Source organism: Colobus angolensis, unplaced genomic scaffold, assembly GCF_000951035.1.
Source record: "Colobus angolensis palliatus isolate OR3802 unplaced genomic scaffold, Cang.pa_1.0 Scaffold8, whole genome shotgun sequence".
NCBI lineage: Eukaryota > Metazoa > Chordata > Mammalia > Primates > Cercopithecidae > Colobus > Colobus angolensis.
In genome coordinates, this window is record NW_012121820.1 from 7817830 (window position 1) to 7839559 (window position 21730).

Here is a 21730-nt window from a genome sequence, read left to right on the forward strand (position 1 = left end):
CAGGAGGCGGAGGTTGCAGTGAGCCGAGATTGCGCCACTGCACTCCAGCCTGGGTGACAGAGTGAGACTCTGTCTCAAAAGAAAAAAAAAAACCAAAAACTAAATTGGAATCCCATGGGTCTCACGCTTTGGCACTCTGCCTGCCTGGGGGAGGCCTTATTTAGCTTGGCCCAGCCCTGCTGAGCTTTCCTTGGGAATGTCTATATATAGGGGAAGGGGGCAGCCCAGTTGCCACTGTCCATCTTCATTCCTTGGTGTCCAACCCCCATTTCCTGGCCCCAGAGCCTGCTATCGGTTGACTTGGTGCTCTTTCTGTCCACGTAGTCACTGTCCACAAGTCTTGCCTACTCCCCAGTGCCCCGCCTTTACCTTGTGGATTCTTGGGGTGGGTTCCCTCTGGACTTGCTTTGCCCACCCCTTTACTCCCCAGATGACCAGATTTCTTCACTCAGCTCTAGGAAGGGGCCAGCTGCCCCTTTACCACTTAAATAACCTTCCCTTGCCTACTCCTTACCCCCAAAAAAGTGAATCCAAACACCCTTTCCATGGAGAAGGTAACTTTGAGAGAAGGATCTTTGCTTTCAATGATTATTTCTCCTCCGTATGCACATTCTCCTCTCCTCCATCCCTCCATACATTTTTCCATCTAGACAGGTCCCCCAAGGACTGTCTGTCCCAGCTTCCCTCCAGTCGGGATTAATAATAAGAATCATCAACATGGGTGGGTATGGTGCCTCATGACTGTAATTCTAGCACTTCAGGAGGCCAAGGATTCAAGGATCCCTTGAGCCTAGGAGTTCGAGACCAGCCTGGGCAACATGGTGAAACCCCATCTCTACAAACAGTACAAAAAAGGAAAAACAAAAAAGCCAGGGGTGGTGGTGCACTGCTAGTCCCAGCTACTTGGGAGGCTGAGGTGGGAGGATCACTTGAGCCCAGGAGATCGAGGCTGCAGTGAGCTATAATAGTACCACTGCACATCAGCCTTGGTGACAGAGTGAGTATAGACCTTTATGATTTACAAATCTCTGCAGTCAAATGGAGATAATAATAGTTGCTATCTCATAGGAGGAGCACTAGATGAGATCATGTTAAAATGCTTAGCACAGTGTGTGGCACATTGTGGGGGTTCAGTAAACAGTGGCCTAGCTGTCACTTTCGCCTCCTTCTATCCCCTGCCCCTTACCATGGTTCAAAGACAGGACATTCCTCTTGCCAAGCATCAACACTGTGTACCCAGCACAAGCTAAGTGACTTATACCCGGGTTCCCATTTACCATGTTCTCTCTGTGAGGGAGACCCCACAGACAGGTCTTCCCACAGATGAAGAAATGACTCAGAGAGGCACTGCTCCCTGCCCAAGGTCACACAGCTCGCAGAGGCTGGCCTTGGATCTTGGGTTTTGGACTTCAAGGCTTGTACTCTCCCCATTTTACCATGCTGCATCACTCTTTACTACTCTGATTGTCCTTACCATCTTGGAGCCAGTGTGCTTCCTCAGTCAGGGGGACTCCAAGGCGGTGGAACAGGGCGGGACTTCCTCACAAGAATCTAGGACGTCAAGGCCTGCCACCTGCTTGGAGGCTTAAATTTCTCTGCAAGGGCCCTTGGCTAAATTAGGTAATGGGTTCAGACTGTGGGAGGGGTGGGGCTCGCCGACCCCAGGATCTGATTGGGCAGGGTCTCCAGTGCTGGGGACCAGGGAGGTGGGAGGGGAGGGTGCCCCTACAAATCCCGGGGGCTAGAGCAGGCCAGGGCATCTTTGGGTGGCAGAGTGCAAAGGAGGCGACCTGCAGCAGAGGAGTACCGGTCACCAGCAACCATGGTAAGGTCACCAGCAACCATGGTAAGGACCAGAGGGGACTTTGTACCTTTACTTGCGGGAGCACTCTGGACCTCTTTCAGGCCAGACCTGAGTGCTATGTGGGGCAGTAACTGGGATGTTTGAGGTTGGAGCATGGAGGTTCCTGGAACCCAGGTGTCTTAGAGGAAGGCCTTTGACTTTTCTTGAAAAGGGAGGGCTGGGATATTCCAGAGATTGATCCTCAAGGCTTGCTGACTGCCTACTCACCTTCAGAAACTTCCAGCAGTGTCATTCGTAGACCTGTGAAGAGCTCTTAGCTTGTTTCCTTCACACAGTGGGGACTCTGAGGGGTCAGAGTGAGTCACCCAGCAGGCCAGTGGCAGGGGTGAGCCAGAAGCCTGGCCAAACCCTCCTATCGTCATGGAGAGAAGAAAGCCTCCTCCAGAAGACAGGAGGTCGGCAGGGTGTGGGGCCTGCTCAGATGCAGGGCTCTGGGAGCCCTGAGGATGATGGGAAGGGGCAGAAGATGACAGACCAGAGTTAGAGAGACTCCGCTCTCCTAGAGAGGGGTTCTGATTTGGAGCTGTTGTTTTCGTCTGAGATCCCCTTGCCCACTTCACTTCAAGGAGTAACTAGATCCCGGAGGCCAGCTGCTGTTGCCCATGCCTGGCTAAAAATAGCCTGCCCTCCTGGCACAGGGAAAGAGGAGGAGAGGAAGGAGGGGGAGAAGGAGGAGGGCCGGCAGCCAGCCGGCTGAGGAGCTCCTTGGAAGCCTCACCCTGTCCTCACTGCCAGCCTCAATCCAAAGCCTCTGACCCAGATGGCCTGGCTTGGCTATGACCTGGAACCCCCTGCAGATATCTCACTTTCATGTCAAGGCCTCCATCACATTCGGCCCAACATGAGGGGCCTTTTCTCCAATGACTGAATCCTAAGGAGGAAGCTTACAGTCTCCGACTCTGCCAGTTGTCTGAGGGGGGGCGGGATGATGTGTCCTCTGTCTCTTCTTGGTGGTCCCAGCGCTTGATCTGCGGCCTGACATGCAGCAAGGACTCAATAACTTTGTGTTGCATTATTATTTATTTGATAACAAACATTTTATTGAGCAACTATTAAAGTACCCGGCACCACTAGGAGCTATAGAAAACTGGAAAATAGTGCTGGAATGGTGCTAGCCTTTACAAAACCCTTTCACACCCCTGACATCTCATCCCTGAAAAGCTACAGAGAAAAGATGAATGCATGCTAAGTGACTTGCCTAAGGTCACTGGGGGGTTCCTGACTTGGCCTTCAATTGACAAGTGAGAAGGCCTTGGACTTAATTTGTTGTCTCCTCTCTTTTTCTCAAAACTGGGGTCACAGGCCACGTGTGGTGGCTCACGCCTGTAATCCCATCACTTTGGGAAGCCGAGGCGGGCAGATCACTTAAGGTCGGGAGTTCAAGACCAGCCTGACCAACATGGAGAAACCCCATCTCTACTAAAAATACAAAATTAGCTGGGCATTGTTGTGCATGCCTGTAATCCCAGCTACTTGGGAGGCTGAGGGAGAAGAATCTCTTGAACCTGGGAGGCGGGGGTTGCAGTTGTGGTGAGCTGAAATTGTGCCATTGCACTGCAGCCTGGGCAACAAGAGCAAAACTCCGTCTCAAAAACAAAACAAAACAAACAAAAAACTGGGGTCAGGCCAGGCATGGTGGCTCACGCCTGTAATCCCAACATTTTGGGAAGCCAAGGTGGGTGGATCACCTGACGTCAGGAGTTCAAGACCAACCTGGCCAACATGGTGAAACCCCGTCTCTATTAAAAATACAAAAATTAGCTGGGCGTGTTGGCACATGCCTGTATGTTTTTTGATTTTTTTTGAGACGGAGTCTTGCTCTGTCGCCCAGGCTGGAGTGCAGTGGCGCGATCTCGGCTCACTGCAAGCTCCGCCTCCTCCTGAGTAGCTGGGACCACAGGCGCCCGCCACCGCGCCGGGCTAATTTTTTGTATTTTTAGTAGATACGGGTTTTCACCGTGTTAGCCAGGATGCTCTTGATCTCCTGACCTTGTGATCCGCCCACCTCAGCCTCCCAAAGTGCTGGGATTACAGGCGTGAGCCACCGCGCCCGGCCAAGGTACATGCCTATAATCCCAGCTACTTGGGAGGCTGAGGGAGGAGAATCGCTTGAACCCAGGAGGTGGAGGTTGCAGTGAGCCGAGATCACGCCATTGTACTCCACCCTGGGCGACAGGGTGAGACTCTGTCACAAAAACAAAAAACAAACAAAAACAAAAACTAGGGTCAGAAGCTGGGCACAGTGACTCAAGCCTGTAGTCCTAGCACTTTGGGAGGCCGAGGTGGAGGATCACTCGAGCCCAGAAGTTCAAAACAAGCCTGTGTAATATAGCGGGACTCTGTCTCTACAAAAACTTTAAAAAATTAGTCAGGCATGGTGTACACTATAGTCCCAGCTACTCAGGAGGCTGAGGCGGGACGACTGCTTGAGCCTAGGAGGTTGAGGCTGCAGTGAGCTATAATCACACTACTGCACTCCAGCCTGTGTGACAGAGCAAGACAAAACAAAACTGTGATTGGGTGCTGTGCGCGCACACAATTATGTGGCAAGTTTGAAGTTGTTCTTTTGGAGGACCAAGAAGCGCTGAGACAGTGAGGGTTGGGAAGAATGGGGTTGAGGTGAGCAACTGCCCTGGGGCTGCCTCGTCAGCTTAGATTTTCTCTGTGTCTCCTGCAGACGGACCAGCAGGCTGAGGCCAGGTCCTACCTCAGCGAGGAGATGATCGCTGGTGAGTGAGGCGCAGCAGGCTGGGGGCTGGGTGGATGTATGCTGGGGACATGTTGGCCTCTGGGCAGAGTTGGGGGCGTAGATGTGAGGCTGACAGTCCAGCTGGCCTCACCTCTGCCCTCTGCCCTCCGCCCTCCCGTGCAGAGTTCAAGGCTGCCTTTGACATGTTTGATGCTGATGGTGGTGGGGACATCAGCGTCAAGGAGTTGGGCACGGTGATGAGGATGCTGGGCCAGACACCCACCAAGGAGGAGCTGGACGCCATCATCGAGGAGGTGGATGAGGACGGTGAGTGGGTGTCCCTCGGAGGCAGGGGATGGTGGGGAAAGGCGGCAGCGGCTGGGCTCAGGCTCAGTCCATCACCTGCTCCCCGCAGGCAGCGGCACCATCGACTTCGAGGAGTTCTTGGTCATGATGGTGCGCCAGATGAAAGAGGACGCGAAGGGGAAGAGCGAGGAGGAGCTGGCCGAGTGCTTCCGCATCTTCGACAAGTGCGCTGGGGGCCTGGGAGCCGAGGGAGGGGCTGAGCAGTCAGAGCCTGCCGGCAGCGCTGGAGGGTTCCCCGGGTTGGGGGTGCAGAAGCGGGGCGTCAGTGTGGTGGCCAGGGCAGCTCGCCCTGGCCCTGAGCCCTGCCCTGACCCTTGGACTTGTAGGAATGCAGATGGCTACATCGACCCGGAGGAGCTGGCTGAGATCTTCAGGGCCTCTGGGGAGCACGTGACGGACGAGGAGATCGAATCTCTGATGAAAGATGGCGACAAGAACAATGACGGCCGCATTGACTTCGACGGTGAGGGAGGGCCACGGGAGCTTGGGAAGAGTGGGTGGGAGCCACAGGGGACGGCGAGCATTGGTGCCTGGCTCCCGTGCAGTGTCCTTGGCCTTGTGGGCTGGGCTGGGCATAACTTCAAAAGCTCCCCTAGTCTCCTGGGGGCGGGTATAGAAGCACTCCACGACTCTGTGCAGTTTATCAATTAATGACCAGGCAGGGGGGCGTGGTGGCTCAGGACTGTAAAATCCTGGAACTTTGGGAGGATGAGGCGGGAGGATTGCTTGAGGCCAGGAGTTCGAGACCAGCCTGGGCAACATAGTGAGACCCTGTCTTTACAAAAAATAAAACAAAAAGGCGGGCATGGTGGTATGTGCCTGTGGTCCCAGTTGCTCCAGGGGCTGAGGTGGGAGGATTGCTTGAGCCCAGGAGATCGAGGCTGCAATGAGCTATGATTGTGCCACTGCACTCTAGCCTGGGCGACAGACCTTGGTGACCTTGGCGACAGAGCGAGACTCTGTCTCAACAAAAACAAAAAAAAGTCATCCCTTCTGTGTGGCTGGAGCCCTGGCCTGGCCTCTGCGTCCCCAGTGGGACCCCTGACCCTCTCTCTCTCCTTTCCCGCAGAGTTCCTGAAGATGATGGAGGGCGTGCAGTAAGGAGTGGTCAGTCGCCTCCACCAAGATCGCGTGTCCCTAGGGTGTGGGAGACTCCGCCCTGCCGGGTCCCCACCAGGGAGGCACGGCCCCTTGTGGGTCTTTGTCTGGAAGGAATAAAAGCAAATGTTCCAAAACTCGTGGCCTGAATGGGGGGAAAGCTGAGAACAGTGGGTCTCAAGGGTTGCGGTCCAGAGCGCCATCCCGGCTGGCACCACCCGGAGCACCCTCAGGGATCCCGGGAGAGGCTGTCGGAGCTGCGGGATGTGGGAGCAGCAGGATGCGGAAGGCAGCTGGGCCCCGGAGCTCGAGGCGGGGTCTGCAGGTTCAAGGCTGGCTCCCGACAGCTGGCTCTGGGTGTGTGCAGCTTGACGGACGGGCAGTGATGGCTCCAGGAGGCTGCAGGGGCTTGGAGTTGAGTCAGGGTGAGCCGGCAGACTGCGGAGGGGTCCCGGGACTGCAGGTAGGGTGAGGGGGTGGGAGAGGCTAGAACCCTGGGAAGCTGGGAAGCTCCCTCACTTCCCCACCGTCCTTCTTTTCTGGAATGTTGGCATCTTAGATGTTGTCATAGCTGCCACCTTCTGCAGGCTCCCTAGCTGGGGAGAGGGGGAGTAGGTGCCCATCCATGCCAGGTAGCATTGTTTCTGCTTGACCTTTTACTTCCTCTTTTCTTCCAAGTGCTTAATCCTCGCTTTGTACTGGTGGTGGTAGGGGAGGGTGGAGGCACCCACTAAGGAGATTCTGATCTCATCAGTTGACCCCAGATCTCTGCCTCCACCCGGTCTCAGCCAGTGCACTCTGCAGAGGGCCATCAGCACCAGCGAGCTAAAATATCTGACCTGGCCACTGCCCTATTGAAAGTAGTTCGGTGCTCCTCACTGCTTCTAGAATGAGATCCAGATTCTTTCCCTCCCTCCCTCTCTTTCTTTCCACAGCCACACTGGGCAATTTATTCCTGATACGGACCTGGAGTACATTTTCAAGCCCTTGGTACTTTGCACATGTTGTTTGCCCTCCCTGGAATGCCCTTGTCCTCCTTATAAGCTGGCAGATTCTTCAACCTACAAGAGCCAGCTCAGATACCATCACTTCCCGCGAACCCTCCCCTCACTGGCTATTTGCTGCCATAGTGATTTGTATACAACAGGTATCAGATCACAGCTAATTAAGTGTAGGGGGTAGTTTAGCTTTAGAGACAGAATGCCTGAGTGTGAGTGCTCACTGCCTGTGACAAACTAAACTACTCTGTGCCTCAGTTTTCTTACCTGTAAAATGGGGATAATGATAGTACACACAGGGTTGTGAGAAGAAGTTAGTGTGTGCAAAGTGCTTATAGCAGTGCCTGGCACATAGCAAGCATTTTTTTTTTTTTTTTTTGAGACGGAGTCTTGCTCTGTCGCCCGGGCTGGAGTTCACGCCATTCTCCTGCCTCAGCCTCCCGAGTAGCTGGGACTACAGGTGCCCGCCACCTTGCCCGGCTAGTTTTTTTTGTATTTTTTAGTAGAGACGGGGTTTCACTGTGTTAGCCAGGATGGTCTCGATCTCCTGACCTCGTGATCCGCCTGTCTCGGCCTCCCAAAGTGCTGGGATTACAGGCTTGAGCCACCGCGCCCGGCCAAGCATTTTTTTTTATTTTTTATTTTTAACAGAGTTTTGCTCTTGTCACCCAGGCTGGAGTGCAGTGGCACAATCTTGGCTCACTGCAACCTCCGCCTCCCGGGTTCAAGCCATTCTCCTGCCTCAGCCTCCTGAGTAGCTGGGATTACAGGCGCCCACCACCATGCCTGGCTAATTTGTGTATTTTTAGTAGAGACCAGGTTTCGCCATGTTGGCCAGGCTGGTCTTGAACTCCTGACCTCAGGTGATCTGCCTGCCGCAGCCTCCCAAAGTGCTGGGATTACAGACATGAGCCACCATGCCTGGCCTTCTGTTTTTTTTTTTTTTTTTGAGATGGAGTCTCGCTCTGTCACCCAGGCCGGAGTGCAGTGGTGCGATCTCGGCTCACTACAAGCTTCGCCTCCCGGGTTCACGCCATTCTCCTGCCTCAGCCTCCTGAGTAACTGGGACTACAGGCACCTGCCACCATGCCCGACTAATTTTTTTTCTATTTTTAGTAGAGTCGGGGTTTCACCGTGTTAGCCAGGATGGTCTTGATCTCCTGACCTCGTGATCCGCCCTCCTTGGCCTCCCAAAGTGCTGGGATTACAGGCGTGAGCCAACTCGCCTAGCCCTGTTTTGTTTTTTAAATGAGACGGGGTCTCGCTCTGTTGCCCAGGCTGGAATGCAGTAGGTGATCACAGCTCACTGCAGCCTTGACCTCCTGGGCTCAAGCAATCCTCCTGTCTCAGCCTCCCGAGTAGCTGGGACTACAAATGGGTGACCCCCCACTAGTTTTTGTTATTTTTAGCAGAGATGTGGTCTCACTATGTTACCCAGGCTGGTCTCAAACTCCTGAGCTCAAAGAATCCTCTCACCTTGGCCTCCCAAAATGTTGAGGTTATAGGCATGAGCCACCACGCCCAGCCTCTATTGTCACCTTGCTCATTGCTTTAGTTCTTTCTCTCCATCTGTCTTTTTCTCTTCTTCCTCTTTTGTCCTATTCATGTTTTTCTGTTTTTATTTCCAGCCAGGATCAGTTCTGGGGTTTGATAAACATTACTATTTACTGAGTGCCTACTGTATACTGTGCCTTATGGACATTGTCTCATTCACTCACATAACATCCCTAGAGGCAGATGTTGTTATCTCCACTTTACAGTAGGAAAACTAAGGCCTAGGGAGGTGAAGTACACAGGCACCCAGATAATAACCTAGGTAGTATCGCCATGCACTATGTGGTGTGCACAGGAGCAAGGCTCTTAACTCCGATGCTATCTACCTGTTATTGGTTCTACCTGAATCTCTCTTTTTTTTTTTTTTGAATTATATACATATTTTAAAATAGAGACGGAGGCCGGGTGCCGTGGCTCACACCTGTAATCCCAGCACTTTGGGAGGCCGAGGCAGGCGGATCACTTAAGGTCAGGAGTTTGAGACCAGCCTGGCCAACATGAAAAAACCTCCTCTCTCCTAAAAATATAAAAATTAGCCAGACATATGCCTGTAATCTTAGCTACTTGGGAGGCTGAGGCAGGAGAATTGCTGGAACCCAAGAGGCGGAGGTTGCGGTGAGCCAAGATTGCGCCACTACACTCCAGCCTGGGTGACACAGTGAGACTCTGTCTTAAAAAATAACATAGGCCGGGCGTGGTGGCTCATGCCTGTAATCCCAGCACTTTGGGAGGCCAAAGCGGGTGGATCACCTGAGGTTGGGAGTTTGAGACCAGCCTGACCAACATGGAGAAACCCCGTCTCTGCTAAAAATACAAAATTAGCTGGGCGTGGTAGCGCATGCCTGTAATTCCAGCTACTTGGGAGGCTGAGGCAGGAGAATCACTTGAACCCAGGAGCCAGAGGTTGCGGTGAACAGAGATTGCACCATTGCACTCCAGCTTGGGCAACAAGAGTGAAACTCCATCTCAAAAAATACATAAAAACAAATCTGATCATGTCGCTGCCCTGCTTAAGGCTTCATTAGCTTACTCTTGCCTCATGATAAAGTCCAAGTTTTTTTTTTAAGAAGCTGAATCTCCCTGTCACACAGGCTGAAGCGCAGGGGCATAATCATAGCTCACTGAGGCCTTGAACTCCTAGGCGCAAGGGATCCTCCCCCTCAGCCCCTAGTTACTTTTTGTAGAGATGGGGTCTCACTTTGTTACCCAGGCTAGCCCAAGTATCTTAATATGGCCTTCCAGCCTATCATGACCTGACGTCTATGCGACTTCCCCATCCTGTATTCTTCTTCTTTTTTTTTTTTTTGAGACAGAGGTTTGAGTTTTGCGTTTGTCAGCCAGGCTGGAGAGCAGTGGCGTGATCTCAGCTCACCGCAACCCCCGCCTCCCAAGTTCAAGCAATTGTCTCACCTCAGCCTCCCGAGTAGTTGGGACTACAGGAGCCACATGCCCGGCTAATTTTTATGTTTTTAATAGAGACGGGGTTTCACCATGTTGGCCAGGGTGGTCTTGAACTCCTGAGCTCAGCTAATCCTCCTGCCTGGGACTCGCAAAGTGCTGGGATTATAAGCATGAGCCACCACTCCCAGCTGTGTATTCCTCTCCTTACATACTCCTGAACTTGCTATCCAAGGAATGTGCATCTCCCTCAGGTCTCAATTCCCTTCTCCAAAAACCTTTCCTTGACCCTCCTATTCTATTGGGTGCTCCACCTGTGAACTTTCATGGGTATATGTGAGTTCAACACCCAACCTTTATTGAGTGCTTACTATCTACCAGGCATTGTTCTAAGGTCCTTCCACTGTCTTATGAGGTAGGTGCTAGTATATTCATTTTACGGAGAGGTTAAATGTAACTGCTTACATGTTTACGGGCAAATGGAGGCGGAGCCAGGATCCTGAAACAGTTCTGCTTACCTGGTCTGAGCCTTTTTTTCTTTTTGAGATGGAGTCTTGCTCTCGTTGCCGACTGGAGTGCAATGGGTGATTTGGCTCACTGCAATCTCCGCCTCCCAGGTTCAAGCGATTCTCCTGCCTCAGACTCCTGAGTAGCTGGGATTACAGGCACTCGCCACCATGCCTGGCCAATTTTTTGTATTTTTAGTAGAAACAGGGTTTCATCATTTTGGCCAGGCTGGTCTCAAACTCCTGACCTCAGGTGATCCACCCACTGCGGCCTCCCAAAGTGCTGGGATTACAGGCATGAGCCACCATGCCCAGACTGGTCTGAGCTCTTAATCACTGGGCTGTATGGCACTTATTCCCCAGTCCCCCAAGCAGAGGGCCTTTATCTTGCAGGAATTCAATAAAATGGGAATCATAATAATCAGAAATTCAAATACTTCCTGACCAGGCTTTTTTTTGTTGCAAGTGCCAGAAATCTAAACAAAACGGACTTAAACCGAAGAGGGATTTGTTGGTTCATCGAACTGGGATGGCAAAGCATGAACTGGAGGCCAGAGTCTCAGTTAATGTCATCTCTCCAGCTCCCAGCTGTTTGTCTCTGCTTGGTTTTCTTCTGTCTGCAGCGGGCTCCTCCAGCAGCTGAGACCAATTCCCTTCTCTTTTAGCAACTCCATTAGTAAAATAACTTTATTCTCTCCCAGTGATTAATTTCAGAGAACACCAATTGAATCTGAACTACAGTTTAGACCTGGGACTGGCCTAAGGCAGGCCATGTGGCCATCTAGGGTACCAAACACCATGACCAAGGACCACATGGCAGACAAAAACACATCCACCACAGTTAGCATTTGAAACATTTCTTTCAGAGATAAGGTCTTACTCTGCTGCTTAGGCTGGAGTGCAGTGGTACAATCACAGCTTACTATAACATTGAATTTCTGGCCCCAAGTGATCCTCCAACCTTGGCCTCCCAGAATCTTGAGATTGCTGATGTGAACCACCAAGCCCGGCCAGCATTTATTTTTCTTTTAAAATTTATTATTAGAGACGGGGGTCTCACTGTGTTGCCCAGGCTGGTCTTGAATTCTTAAGTTCAAGCAATCCTCCTGCCTCCGCCTCCCAAAGTGCTAGCATTACAGGCAGTGAGCCACCACACCCGGCCCTGGCCAGCATTTGTTGACTAATTTAGTGCCAGGCTCTGAGCTCTGGTTTTCTCCAGTATCTGCTAACCTAGTGATTTTCAGCCCTGGGAGACCTTCAGAACCTGGAGGGCAGTTTGGGGTCAAGAAATTGCCTAACAAGTTCCAGGTGATGCTGGTGCTGCTGGAAGGACCCCATTCTTTGTTTTTTTTTTTTTTGAGACGGAGTCTCGCTCTGTTGCCCAGGCTGGAGTGCTGTGGCCGGATCTCAGCTCACTGCAAGCTCTGCCTCCCGGGTTTACGCCATTCTCCTGCCTCAGCCTCCCGAGTAGCTGGGACTACAGACGCCCGCCACCTCGCCCGGCTAGCTTTTTGTATTTTTTAGTAGAGACGGGGTTTCACCGTGTTAGCCAGGATGGTCTCGATCTCCTGACCTCGTGATCCGCCCGTCTCGGCCTCCCAAAGTGCTGGGATTACAGGTTTGAGCCACCACGCCCGGCCTAGGACCCCATTCTAAGAACATTGCTCTAAATTTTGTTCTTAACTAGACCACAGCAATGACATCACTTGGAAACTATTTAGAAACCAAAATAAATAAACAGACTGGATCTTAGGCTCCACTTCACACCTACCGAAAATATTTTAATTTTACAAGATCCCAAGTATATTTGTATGCATGTTAGATTAAGAAAAAACCCAAGAGGAGAGACCTAAGAGCACAACCGTAGACATGAAGGGAACTAACTTCCAATCCCAACCCCTCCCCGCTTCAGGCTTGCACAACCAACCAGCTAACAGACCTGAAGGAGTTGGGTGCAAGGTTGGAGCACATCTGGGTGCTGCTTATCCACCGTGGATATCTTCCTGAAGGGCTTTGCGGGGGGTGGGGAGAAGGGGCTATCACTTCAACCTACTCTTCCACCTGCCGACCCTTGCGGGGACCCAGCTGGTCAACAGGGGTTTCCTCCTAGGGGCTCAGAGGCTGGAGACTTCATCAGGCCAGGGAAAAGAGGCAGCCCAAGAGGCTGGGGGCTTGCTGGGGGATATACAGCAGGAGGTGACTGTGCCCCCTTGGAGGTGGAGCTCCACAGGGGACCTGGGCTAGAGTCTGGAGACCAGAGCTCAGACCTGAGAGTCCTGCAAGGGAAGGGGCTTTTTCCTGGCTGTCTCCCTAGGCCCTGGACCTGCTTAGGGTGACCTGAGCATTCTTCAGGACAGAACATGGGGCGGCTGTGTGGTGGGACCCTCCCCAACACACACGCTTGTTCCTTCTACAGCTATAGGAGGTTTCAGCCTAAGGTCTGGCTCAGCCTCATCTGCAACACAGCTGAGGGAGCTCCAACATTCACTAACATTGCTGGTACACATCACCGACTCCATAGACAGGAAGTATTATTGTGACACTCATTTTATAGATGAAGAAACAGATGCAGAGTCATAAAATAAGGTACAAGGGAATAAATCTTTGTCACCTCACTGCTTGGCCCCACATCCTTTTTTTTTTGAGACGGAGTCTCGGTCCGTCACCGGGGCTGGAGTGCAGAGTAGCTGGGACTACAGGCGCCCGCCACCTCGCCCTTTTTAGTAGAGACGGGGTTTCACCGTGTTAGCCAGGATGGTCTCGATCTCCTGACCTCGTGATCCGCCCGTCTCGGCCTCCCAAAGTGCTGGGATTACAGGCTTGAGCCACCGCGCCCGGCTTGGCCCCACATCCTTAAGTTCCACCTCTGCCTACCCTGAGTACCTCCAACCCTAGTGTAACTACAAGGCAACAACTTGTCTAAAAAAGGACCAAAATGCATTTATTTAATATACATCACAAGGGTTCAACCGAGGCTTAATTTAAAAGACAAAAACAAAACAAAAATAATACCACAGCTCAAGATACAGAGTCCTATACAGAAATCACAAAAAGGACAGACCATCTAAGGAAAAATTAACAAGACAACACAAGGACAGGCTGGGCAGCCTGGGTCAGGGCTCCTGGCTGGTGACCTGCTTTGAGTAGGTTTCTTGCAGGTACTTCTTAAAAGCTGGAAGAGAACAGGCGGGTCTCAGTGAGTGATGGAGACAGGGTGAGTTCATCTTTACTATTTATTATTACTGTTTTTGAGATGGAGACTCACTCTGTTGACCAAGCTGGAGTGCAGTAGCACGATGTCTGCTCACTGCAACCTCTGCTTCCTAGATTCAAGTGATTCTCCTGCCTCAGCCTCCAGAGTAGCTGGGACTACAGGTGCCCACCACCATACCTGGTTAATTTTTTTGTATTTTTAGTAGAGACGGGGGTTTCACCATGTTGGCCAGGCTGGTCTCAAACTCCTGACCTCATGTGATCCACCTGCCTCGGTCTCCCCAAATGCTGGGATTACAGGCATGAGCCACTGTGCCTGGCCCAGGATGAGTTAATTAAGGTGGGCAAGAGGCAGTTTGACCAGGAATGCAAAGGTGGGAGGAGGTGGAGAAGGAGGGGCTGGTTTCCCAGCCCGGCATTCTCCCTGCACTGCCCATCCAGGCAGCTCTCCTGGAAGGGCTTGCTTCCAGCGAGACTGGCGGGCACAGGCAAGGCACTCTACTAAGCAACCTCTTAACCTGCATTAATATGGAAGAGGTTAATCCCACCTTCCCCCTTTTTGAGACAGGGTCTCACTCTGTTGTCTGGGGTGGAGAGCAGTGCTGTGATCATAGTCCACTGTAACCTCGAATTCCTGGCCTCAAGCTATCCTCCTGCCTTGGCCTCCCCGATAATTTCCCAAAATTATTTATAGCCAAAAATTTTTATTCCGCTATAAAATAATTGCTATTTTATAGCAAATAGGAGCACTGGGGCAGAAGCAGAAGTGGGTTGCTGCCAATACTCCACCCTGCCCCAACCAACCCGGTCCCAACTCACTGGGCTCCTTTTGTTAGAGGGAGCCTTTGAAGGTTGGGGGAGGGATCACCCTGGGCTCAAGGACTGAGGACTCACCTGTGGGGTTTTTCCAGAGCTCGGCAGCATGCGTGTTCAAGGGACTATCAATGTTGGGTTCTGTGGGTGGAGAGAAAGAGGTCAAGGGGATAGAAGGGGCTGACCCCGGGAACTCCCAACAGGTTCCCAAGTTGCATGGAAGGGAGGGGGTGGTCTCTAAAGTCACCTCCTAGAAGGCTCTGGATGGAGAGCAGAATGGTCCTGACGTCATATAGGGCAGACCACTTGTCCTTCAGGATGTCCAGGCATATGTTACCCTGGGTGTCCACGTTGGGGTGGTAGCAGGGTGTGAGGAATTTCACCGTGGGCGCATTGTAAGGGTAGCCACTGGGGAACTCTAGTGAGAGCTTATACCTCAGGTCTTCATATACCTGGTATTTGGAGAAATACACGCAGAGTAAGCTCTAGCAGCAGCCTCATATCCCAACCCAAGCCCCACACAAGGGGCATGCTAGAACCTTGAGTTTCTCTGGGAGCAGACAGTAGATACACTGTTGAGCTGGTTCTGATGCTCCCCACTGCCTTTTACAAGTTTTTTTATTTTAATTTTTATTTTAGAGACAGGGTTTCACCACGTTGCCCAGGCCAGTCTTGAACTCCTGGGTTCATGTGATCTGCCTGCCTCAGCCTCCCAAAGTGCTGGGATTACAGGTGTGAGCCACCATGCCTAGCCTGGTGCTTTCCTCTTATCTGATGGAGACATCAGTGATTCTTTGGTCTAAGGATTGAAAATTGGCATTCTGTGCTTTATTTCAATTAGAATATTAGTTGCTAATATGTAAAAATTAGGAGATTTGGCACAGATTTGGACTCCTGACTCATCTTAAACCTGATCTGCAGCAATGGGAAGCTGCCTTCTTGAGATCTGTGCTCTCCTATTGGCCAAAGTCCTCACTTCATCCATTTCCTTGCTGTCTGGCCCCCTAAACACATCTAAGATAGACAGCTCTGCTTTAAACCCACCCTCTAACTGCGCAGAGGGAAAGAACAAGGCCACATGGCTCAGAGAATGTGAACAGTCACAGGTGGAGTGTCTTGCTCTACCAAAGGTTTGAAGCAGAGCCCTCACTGGGATCTCACCTCCCACCTTTCCCCAGACTCACTCACCCATCCCAGCCCTACACTTACTGTTCCAGCTGCTCCATGGATGGTCCCTACCCATTTGAAAAGGTTGTCTGATTCAGGGAAGGCAGAAATCCCTTTATCGCCAGACATCTGGGGAGGAAACACATTTGCTGGAATGTGGAGTACACTTTCGGGCACAGCAAAAGTCAGTGGGTGAGATGCATATCTCATATATATATATATGTATATACACACATATATATGAGATATAGATGGGGTTACCCCATCTCTACAGACACACACACACTCGCTCTGTGGCCCAGGCTGGAGAATAGTAGTGCGCTTGGCTCACTGCATCTTCTGTCACCACGGTTCAAACGATTCTCATGCCTCAGCCGCCCGAGTAGCTGGAATTACAGGCATGTACCACCATGCCTGGCTAATTTTTATATTTTTAGTAGAGAGGGGGTTTTGCAATGCTGGCCAGGCTGGCCTCGAACTCCTGACCTCCAGTGATCCACCCACCTTAGCCTCCCAAAGTGTTGGGATTATAAGGCATGAGCCACTGCGCCCGGCCTCCCCTTAATCTCATCACACTCTGATCCAAAATAAAGCAACCAAATTCATAGGCTAGAAATACCAAGAAGGGTGGGGAGTTGGGTGTGGATAAAGCTTGGTTGGGGCCAGGAAGTAGGGACACACTGGACAGGGAGGGTCTTGTATGACTTCAGGGAAGTGTTTCAGAGATAACTTCATGTGGGGGGATGGAACTGGGAGGAGGGACTGCTGGAAGAAATGGTGTAGGTGGCGTGTATGAACTTCTTCCCAGGAGGGAGCAAATTACATTTATATTTTACCCCTATGTCTAGCAAAAAAGCTGACAGAGGAAAGGAGGCTACTGAAAATTGGGTGGAAGGCTGGGATTCCGGGTACTTAGTCACTCACCATGAGGGTCATCAGCTCCTGCTGTAGCCTGCAAAAAGAGCATTCGGGGTTATCTGGGAGTCTGGATGGGCCAGGGCTCCAGATGGTGTATCTTCTCCCATCTGAATCTCTCAGGGGGAGCCGTCATGGAGGCTCCCCACTTCGTCAAGGTCAGGCTCAGCTCAGGGTACACTCACCAGATCCACAGGACGATCCTAGCGAGTCCTCACCCTCCCTAATTCCAGACTCCCTCGGGATGATTCTGGCATGTTCTTAATTCCCCAAGCTTTGGCATCTCTTCCTTGCCCGAGTCAACTTCTCCCTTTCCCTGTCTCCGCCAAGTCACGAGGGTCCTTGCGCGTCTTCATCTAGGCCCACCCGGGAAGGAGCCTGGCAGCGCCCCTCTCCTCCCCTCCCCTCCCATCCTCCTTCGGGAGAGTCTCAAAGAACGGTCTGAGCTCCTGGCGTGTCCCCTATCTCTCAAATCTCACCCGCGCAAGGAGGTGGGAGTCTAGGAAGTCTCCGCCCTCAGCACCCATGCCCAGGGGAATGCCAGGCCCCGAGCTCCTGGCGTGTTCCTCTGCACCCGCTTATCTCCCGCTCCAGGAGGTGGGACGGGGGTGGTCCTAGAAATCTTTGCTCTGGGTCCCAATGCCTAGGGCATGGCAGGCCCAGCGAATGGTACGCCGCGTCACCCACCTTTTGCCCACGGGACCCCGGGCGGCGCCCCCGCTCTGCTCGGCTCCTTTACGGGAGGCGGTGACGCTTGTGGCTGCTGGGTCGCGGTTTTGGGAAGCCATCCGGGCGGCGTCCGGGCGGCGTTGGCAGAGAGACAGGAACTAGGAGAACACGACTGCAACTGCAGGGCTGCGGGCCCGCCCGCCCGCGTTTGAATTGTAACCCTCTGGGGGCGTCGACCAATCAGTGACTCGCTTGGGTTTAATCCAGCCAATGGGACGCGCCGGAGCGCTCTGTCGCTGCTCCACTGCTAGACCTACCCACCGGCGCACCACTATTGGGCGTCAGGATCCCGCTTCTGACAGCCGATTGGTAGACGGGATGCCATTAACTAACGAATCCGTAGCGGATTGGTGGCCTTTGGAAAACGCTAACCATTAAAGGGCCAAGAAAACGTCCATGTGGGATGAACCCCCTCCTTAAGGCTACACGCCTTACTCCGCTTGGGAACACCCGGCACACCCAGCCTTGATCCGATCTCCCTCGGGGAGTGCCTCCAATCCTGCGGCACTGGTACCCTTCCCTCAAACCGGAAACCTCAGCTCCTCCTCACAATTATAATCGCAGGGGCATCTTTGCTGGGTCCTAAGTATCTGAAAATCCCAGCGAGGGGAAAAACTAAAGGCTGATGGCTAGAGCAGCAGGCTCCCTATTAGAAAACAGGTTCACATCTCCGCAGAGACGACAGAAAAAAAAAAAAAAAAAGACAGCATTGGTTCAGGCCCGGCGCTGTGGCTCCCGTCTGTAATCCCAAACACTTTGGAAGGCTCAGGCAGGAGGATCGCTTGAATCCAGGAGTTCGAGACCAGCCTGAGCAACAATATAGGGAGGCCTGTCTCTACTTAAGGGAAAAAAAAAAAAAAAAAAAAAAGGCTGGTGAGGTGGCACGAACCTGTAGTCCCAGCTACTGGAGAGGCTGAGGCTGAGGCTGAGGCGGGAGAATCGCTTGAGTCAGAGGCTGCACTCTAGCCTAGGCAACAGAGCAAGACTGTCTTCAAACAAACAACCCCAATAACACAGGTTCATATCCTGTATATCCTACCTCTCCAATGGGTAGTGTGTGACCTTGGGACAGGTCCTTTAGTACCTTAACCTGTAAAATGGGAGCAATAAAAGCCAACTCTATTTTTCATATGATCCGTCATCAAACTCCGCCACATTCTGCCATGTCCTTAACTTAGCTGGGTAAAGAAACTACAAATGGGGAAAGGGAAGACGGGCAAGGTACATGGTGCTCCCAGCTTGGTCTCATCAAGCCTGGCTCTATACTGTTATGGGTGAGGGTTATCTTGTCCTTTTTTTCTACATCCACTTCTAGAGCCCTTGATGTTCTGTCAGTTCCCGCAAGGTACAGGTTCACCATCTGTGTTAATTACAAACTGTTTAATTGTTTCTTATCCCAATAACTTTACAAATATAGAACCACATGCCAGTCTGGGGGTGCTGTGCAGTGAGTCACTACAAACTCGCTCAGGCACAGCTTAATGCCGCTGAGATCCATCTAGGAGCAGTCCCAGCGGTGGCCTCAGCCGTGTGAAGAGGGCTTTGGAGGAAGGCTGCCAAGTGTGGCCAGGGGACCTGGCCTCAGGTCTGTGGAGGTGCTTCAACAGCACGATGCTCATTCTCTGTCCGTAGTGTCTCCATATATTTTCTCATCTTCTCCACCATCCAGGAGGGTAGGACAAAGGATTTCAATTCTTCTAGCTTCAGGTCCAGGCATCCTCTGGAACAGACATTGAAGAGGGAAGTTGGGGAAAGTGAGGACATAGGCCCTGCCTCATTCTAGGGCCTACTTTGAGGCAGGGAGAGGAGAAGGGGCAGGAGACCCACTGGTTTTACCTGTAGTCATCACTGGCCGCAAGGTCCCGGATGTCCTCCTCGATGAGGAGGTAGGCCTGAGGCAGGAGCAAGGGAGAGGGATCATTGCGATTCATGTCACTCCAACTCAGTAACACTTCATTAAATATCTGCTTAATGTAAGGCCTGCTACTAGGTGGAAGAGGGGGGAAGCGGTTTACAATTTAGTAGGGAAGAGTAAGTGGGGAGAGATGGGAATGGTTCCTTGAGACAATCTTTTACTAAAGTAGATGCTTTATGGATGGGAGAGTAGGGACTGGTGACTTATTTATAGCCTCCTCTTTTAAAAAAGGACCCATTTCTCTCTTGAATGATGTGGTGAAAAGTAAAAATAAAAAAAAGAAAATAAAGAAAAAAAAAGGGATCCACCATTACTCCTACACCTTTTGGTTAAGATCAAGTGTACAAAAGGACCCAAGGTGGGTTATAACAAAATGGCAAGAAAGCCAGCAAAATATACATGGAAATAGGAAATGAGGAAGAGGAAACCATGTGCTCCCTCTGAGGACAAAGATAACTTGGTTTTGAATTTGTGGCAAAATGGAAAACATGATAAACTGCCCTGCTGTCTAGTAACTGGCCTGTATCGTACTGGGGCCTGTAGAAATGCTTTGTCACAATGCCTCGGTCTACAGTGGGTGAGGGCCCTTTTGTGAACTTAACATATAGGAAGAGATAATTGTTCATCACATGAGAAAGTCTTCTGTGAGAGACTTTTTAATGTTAGGGTCAGGAATAACTGTGTATCCTTTGAGTAATTTGTCTACATCTTATGGGCACTATGAACCATAACAGATCAGGTGTCCGTGAGTGGGGCCTAGAGCTGAATTTGCCAGCATCTGTAGAAGTGCACAGGTCTCCCAGGTCAGCAATATAAAAAACTTTTTTTTTTTTTTTTAAAGAACTAGTTTTACTGGTGGCTTAATTTTAGGTCCTGCCCCCACCCCCTACCATCTATTTCTTATTTATGTTATGTTGTATTTTATGTACATGGAGCTTAAATCTTTTTTGAAGTAAAGCATAGGCATGGAGTAGTACAATAAAATAAAAGGTAGCTCTCACTGCCAGAAAGGAGATGGTGTATCAGTTTGTAAAACACTTAGATTCTAAAAGGAGCAGTACCTGTGGTGGGAGTGAGTGAGTCCTCAGGTGGGGGACATTGTGTGTGATGGACAAAGCCCTCAACACTAGTTTTTGAACACATGCAATGATGATTTTCCTAAGGTTGCTGTTTCATATGATCTGAGAACTCTTTAAGTAGAGGTAAATCTGGAAGGCGCTGCCAGGTGTGCAAACACATTTCATTGCTAACTCCTACTGCCAAGGGGTGTGGCCTCAAGTACTGGTTTGAGAAAAGATTCTATAGCTGTGTCTGGTGGAAGAGTGATCAATGAGTGAAGTCTATCAATGGGTGCAGTAGTGGGGAAAAGTTGTATTGTGTGTCTTATACCTGCTATTCCCATGGACAGCTAATATCCAAATATGTGATCTTGGAGGCATGAGGAGAAAGTGTGAGGGGGCGGAAGGGAGATCTAGGGGATAGGGAAGGGAACCTGAAGATTACAATTTGCTCTTCCGCATGAAGAAATGGGCCTATAAGTCTCTCTTCTCACACACTGGTCAGGCTTTGGGAGTCAGATTTGGAGGTAAGCTGTCACCTACAGCCAAAATCCTGGTTTCTAAGTGGGGTGGGTCGCTGGCAGTGGTACAAATGAATACTGCTTACCATCTTGCCCCCTGTTGCCCGCATGTGATGCTGCTCAGCCAGCCAGTGCTTGTCCTGGGGGTCAGCTGCATACTGTAAGGGATGAAGTTATAAGAGAATTAGCCTCGGGTAAGGGGCTCTTCTCATTTGGTCCCAGAGCATACTCTTGGCCCTTGAGCAGCTCTTACCAAAAGTTCTTGTCTCCTAGCGTGGTGGACTTAGAGGGCTCACTAATCTCTTCAGAGAAAGCTGAGCCAAACCCAGAGGGCAGACCATGGGACCCAATTCCCAGAGACTTAGTACACTCCCAATCCTCACTCCCTTCTCAAAACAAAGCACCCTGGGCAACTGGTGGGACTGATAACTATTACTTTAGAGCTTCCTCTTTTAAAAAATGAACTGAGGTAGCTTATAACACCTGTAATTATTACAGTGACCATAATAAAACCAGAATCAGGACACCTCATGTACTGTCAGATGCATAATAGCATCATGGTTAAGAACTCAGTTTTGGAGTTACAAATAAGGTTTGTTTGTTTATTTCTTTATTGAGACGGAGTTTCACTCTTGTTGCCCAGGCTGGAGTACAATGGAATGATCTCAGTTCACCACAACCTCCGCCTCCCGGGTTCAAGCGATTCTTCTGCCTCAGCCTCCCAAGTAGCTGAGACAACAGGCATGCGCCACCACACCTGGCTAATTTTGTATTTTTAGTAGAGACGGGGTTTCTCCATGTTGTTCAGGCTAGTCTTGAACTCCCAACCTCAGATTATCTGCCCGCCTTGGCCTCCCAAAGTGTTGGGATTACAGGTGTGAGCCACTGCGCCAGGTTGTTTATTTATTTATTAAGACAGAGTCTCG

General features: G+C 51.1%; 3 protein-coding genes across 9 annotated transcripts in view; 1 reads left to right on the top strand and 2 right to left on the bottom strand.

Moving 5' to 3' along the window:
- TNNC2 (troponin C type 2 (fast)) overlaps window positions 1–6154 on the top strand; it is a 14663-nt gene extending 8509 nt beyond the window's left edge. The window contains exons 1-6 of one of the 2 annotated variants that reach the window (XM_011928901.1): window positions 1614–1825; window positions 4542–4593; window positions 4737–4880; window positions 4969–5083; window positions 5246–5382; window positions 5989–6154. In XM_011928901.1, the coding sequence (XP_011784291.1) occupies window positions 1823–1825; window positions 4542–4593; window positions 4737–4880; window positions 4969–5083; window positions 5246–5382; window positions 5989–6020 (483 nt within the window). In that variant the 5' untranslated portion in view covers window positions 1614–1822 and the 3' untranslated portion in view covers window positions 6021–6154. Of the gene's footprint in view, window positions 1–1613; window positions 1826–4541; window positions 4594–4736; window positions 4881–4968; window positions 5084–5245; window positions 5383–5988 lie in introns of those variants that run through there. The other variant, XM_011928902.1, reaches the window with a different exon arrangement.
- Window positions 6155–13388: 7234 nt separating this feature from the next.
- On the bottom strand, window positions 13389–17500 carry UBE2C (ubiquitin-conjugating enzyme E2C). Of its 6 annotated transcripts, none has more exons than XM_011928910.1 (6): window positions 17269–17499; window positions 16591–16618; window positions 15709–15795; window positions 14747–14951; window positions 14581–14640; window positions 13389–13645 (listed from the first exon to the last, which is right to left on the bottom strand). In XM_011928910.1, exons 1-6 carry the CDS (start codon window positions 17367–17369, stop codon window positions 13587–13589), a joined length of 540 nt encoding a protein of 179 aa, XP_011784300.1. In that variant the 5' UTR covers window positions 17370–17499; the 3' UTR covers window positions 13389–13586. The 6 variants fall into 6 exon arrangements, with proteins under 6 accessions (XP_011784300.1, XP_011784301.1, XP_011784303.1 ...); XM_011928911.1 differs by lacking the exon at window positions 14747–14951 and adding an exon at window positions 14952–15102 and having other exon boundaries at window positions 17269–17432; XM_011928913.1 differs by having other exon boundaries at window positions 16767–17412.
- Window positions 17501–18669: 1169 nt separating this feature from the next.
- DNTTIP1 (deoxynucleotidyltransferase, terminal, interacting protein 1) overlaps window positions 18670–21730 on the bottom strand; it is a 28939-nt gene continuing 25878 nt past the window's right edge. Inside the window, exons 9-11 of the mRNA XM_011928917.1 lie at window positions 20891–20962; window positions 19147–19202; window positions 18670–19030 (exon numbers count right to left, since the gene is read on the bottom strand). Coding sequence (XP_011784307.1) covers window positions 18892–19030; window positions 19147–19202; window positions 20891–20962 — 267 coding nt within the window. The 3' untranslated portion in view covers window positions 18670–18891. The remainder of the gene's footprint in view (window positions 19031–19146; window positions 19203–20890; window positions 20963–21730) is intronic.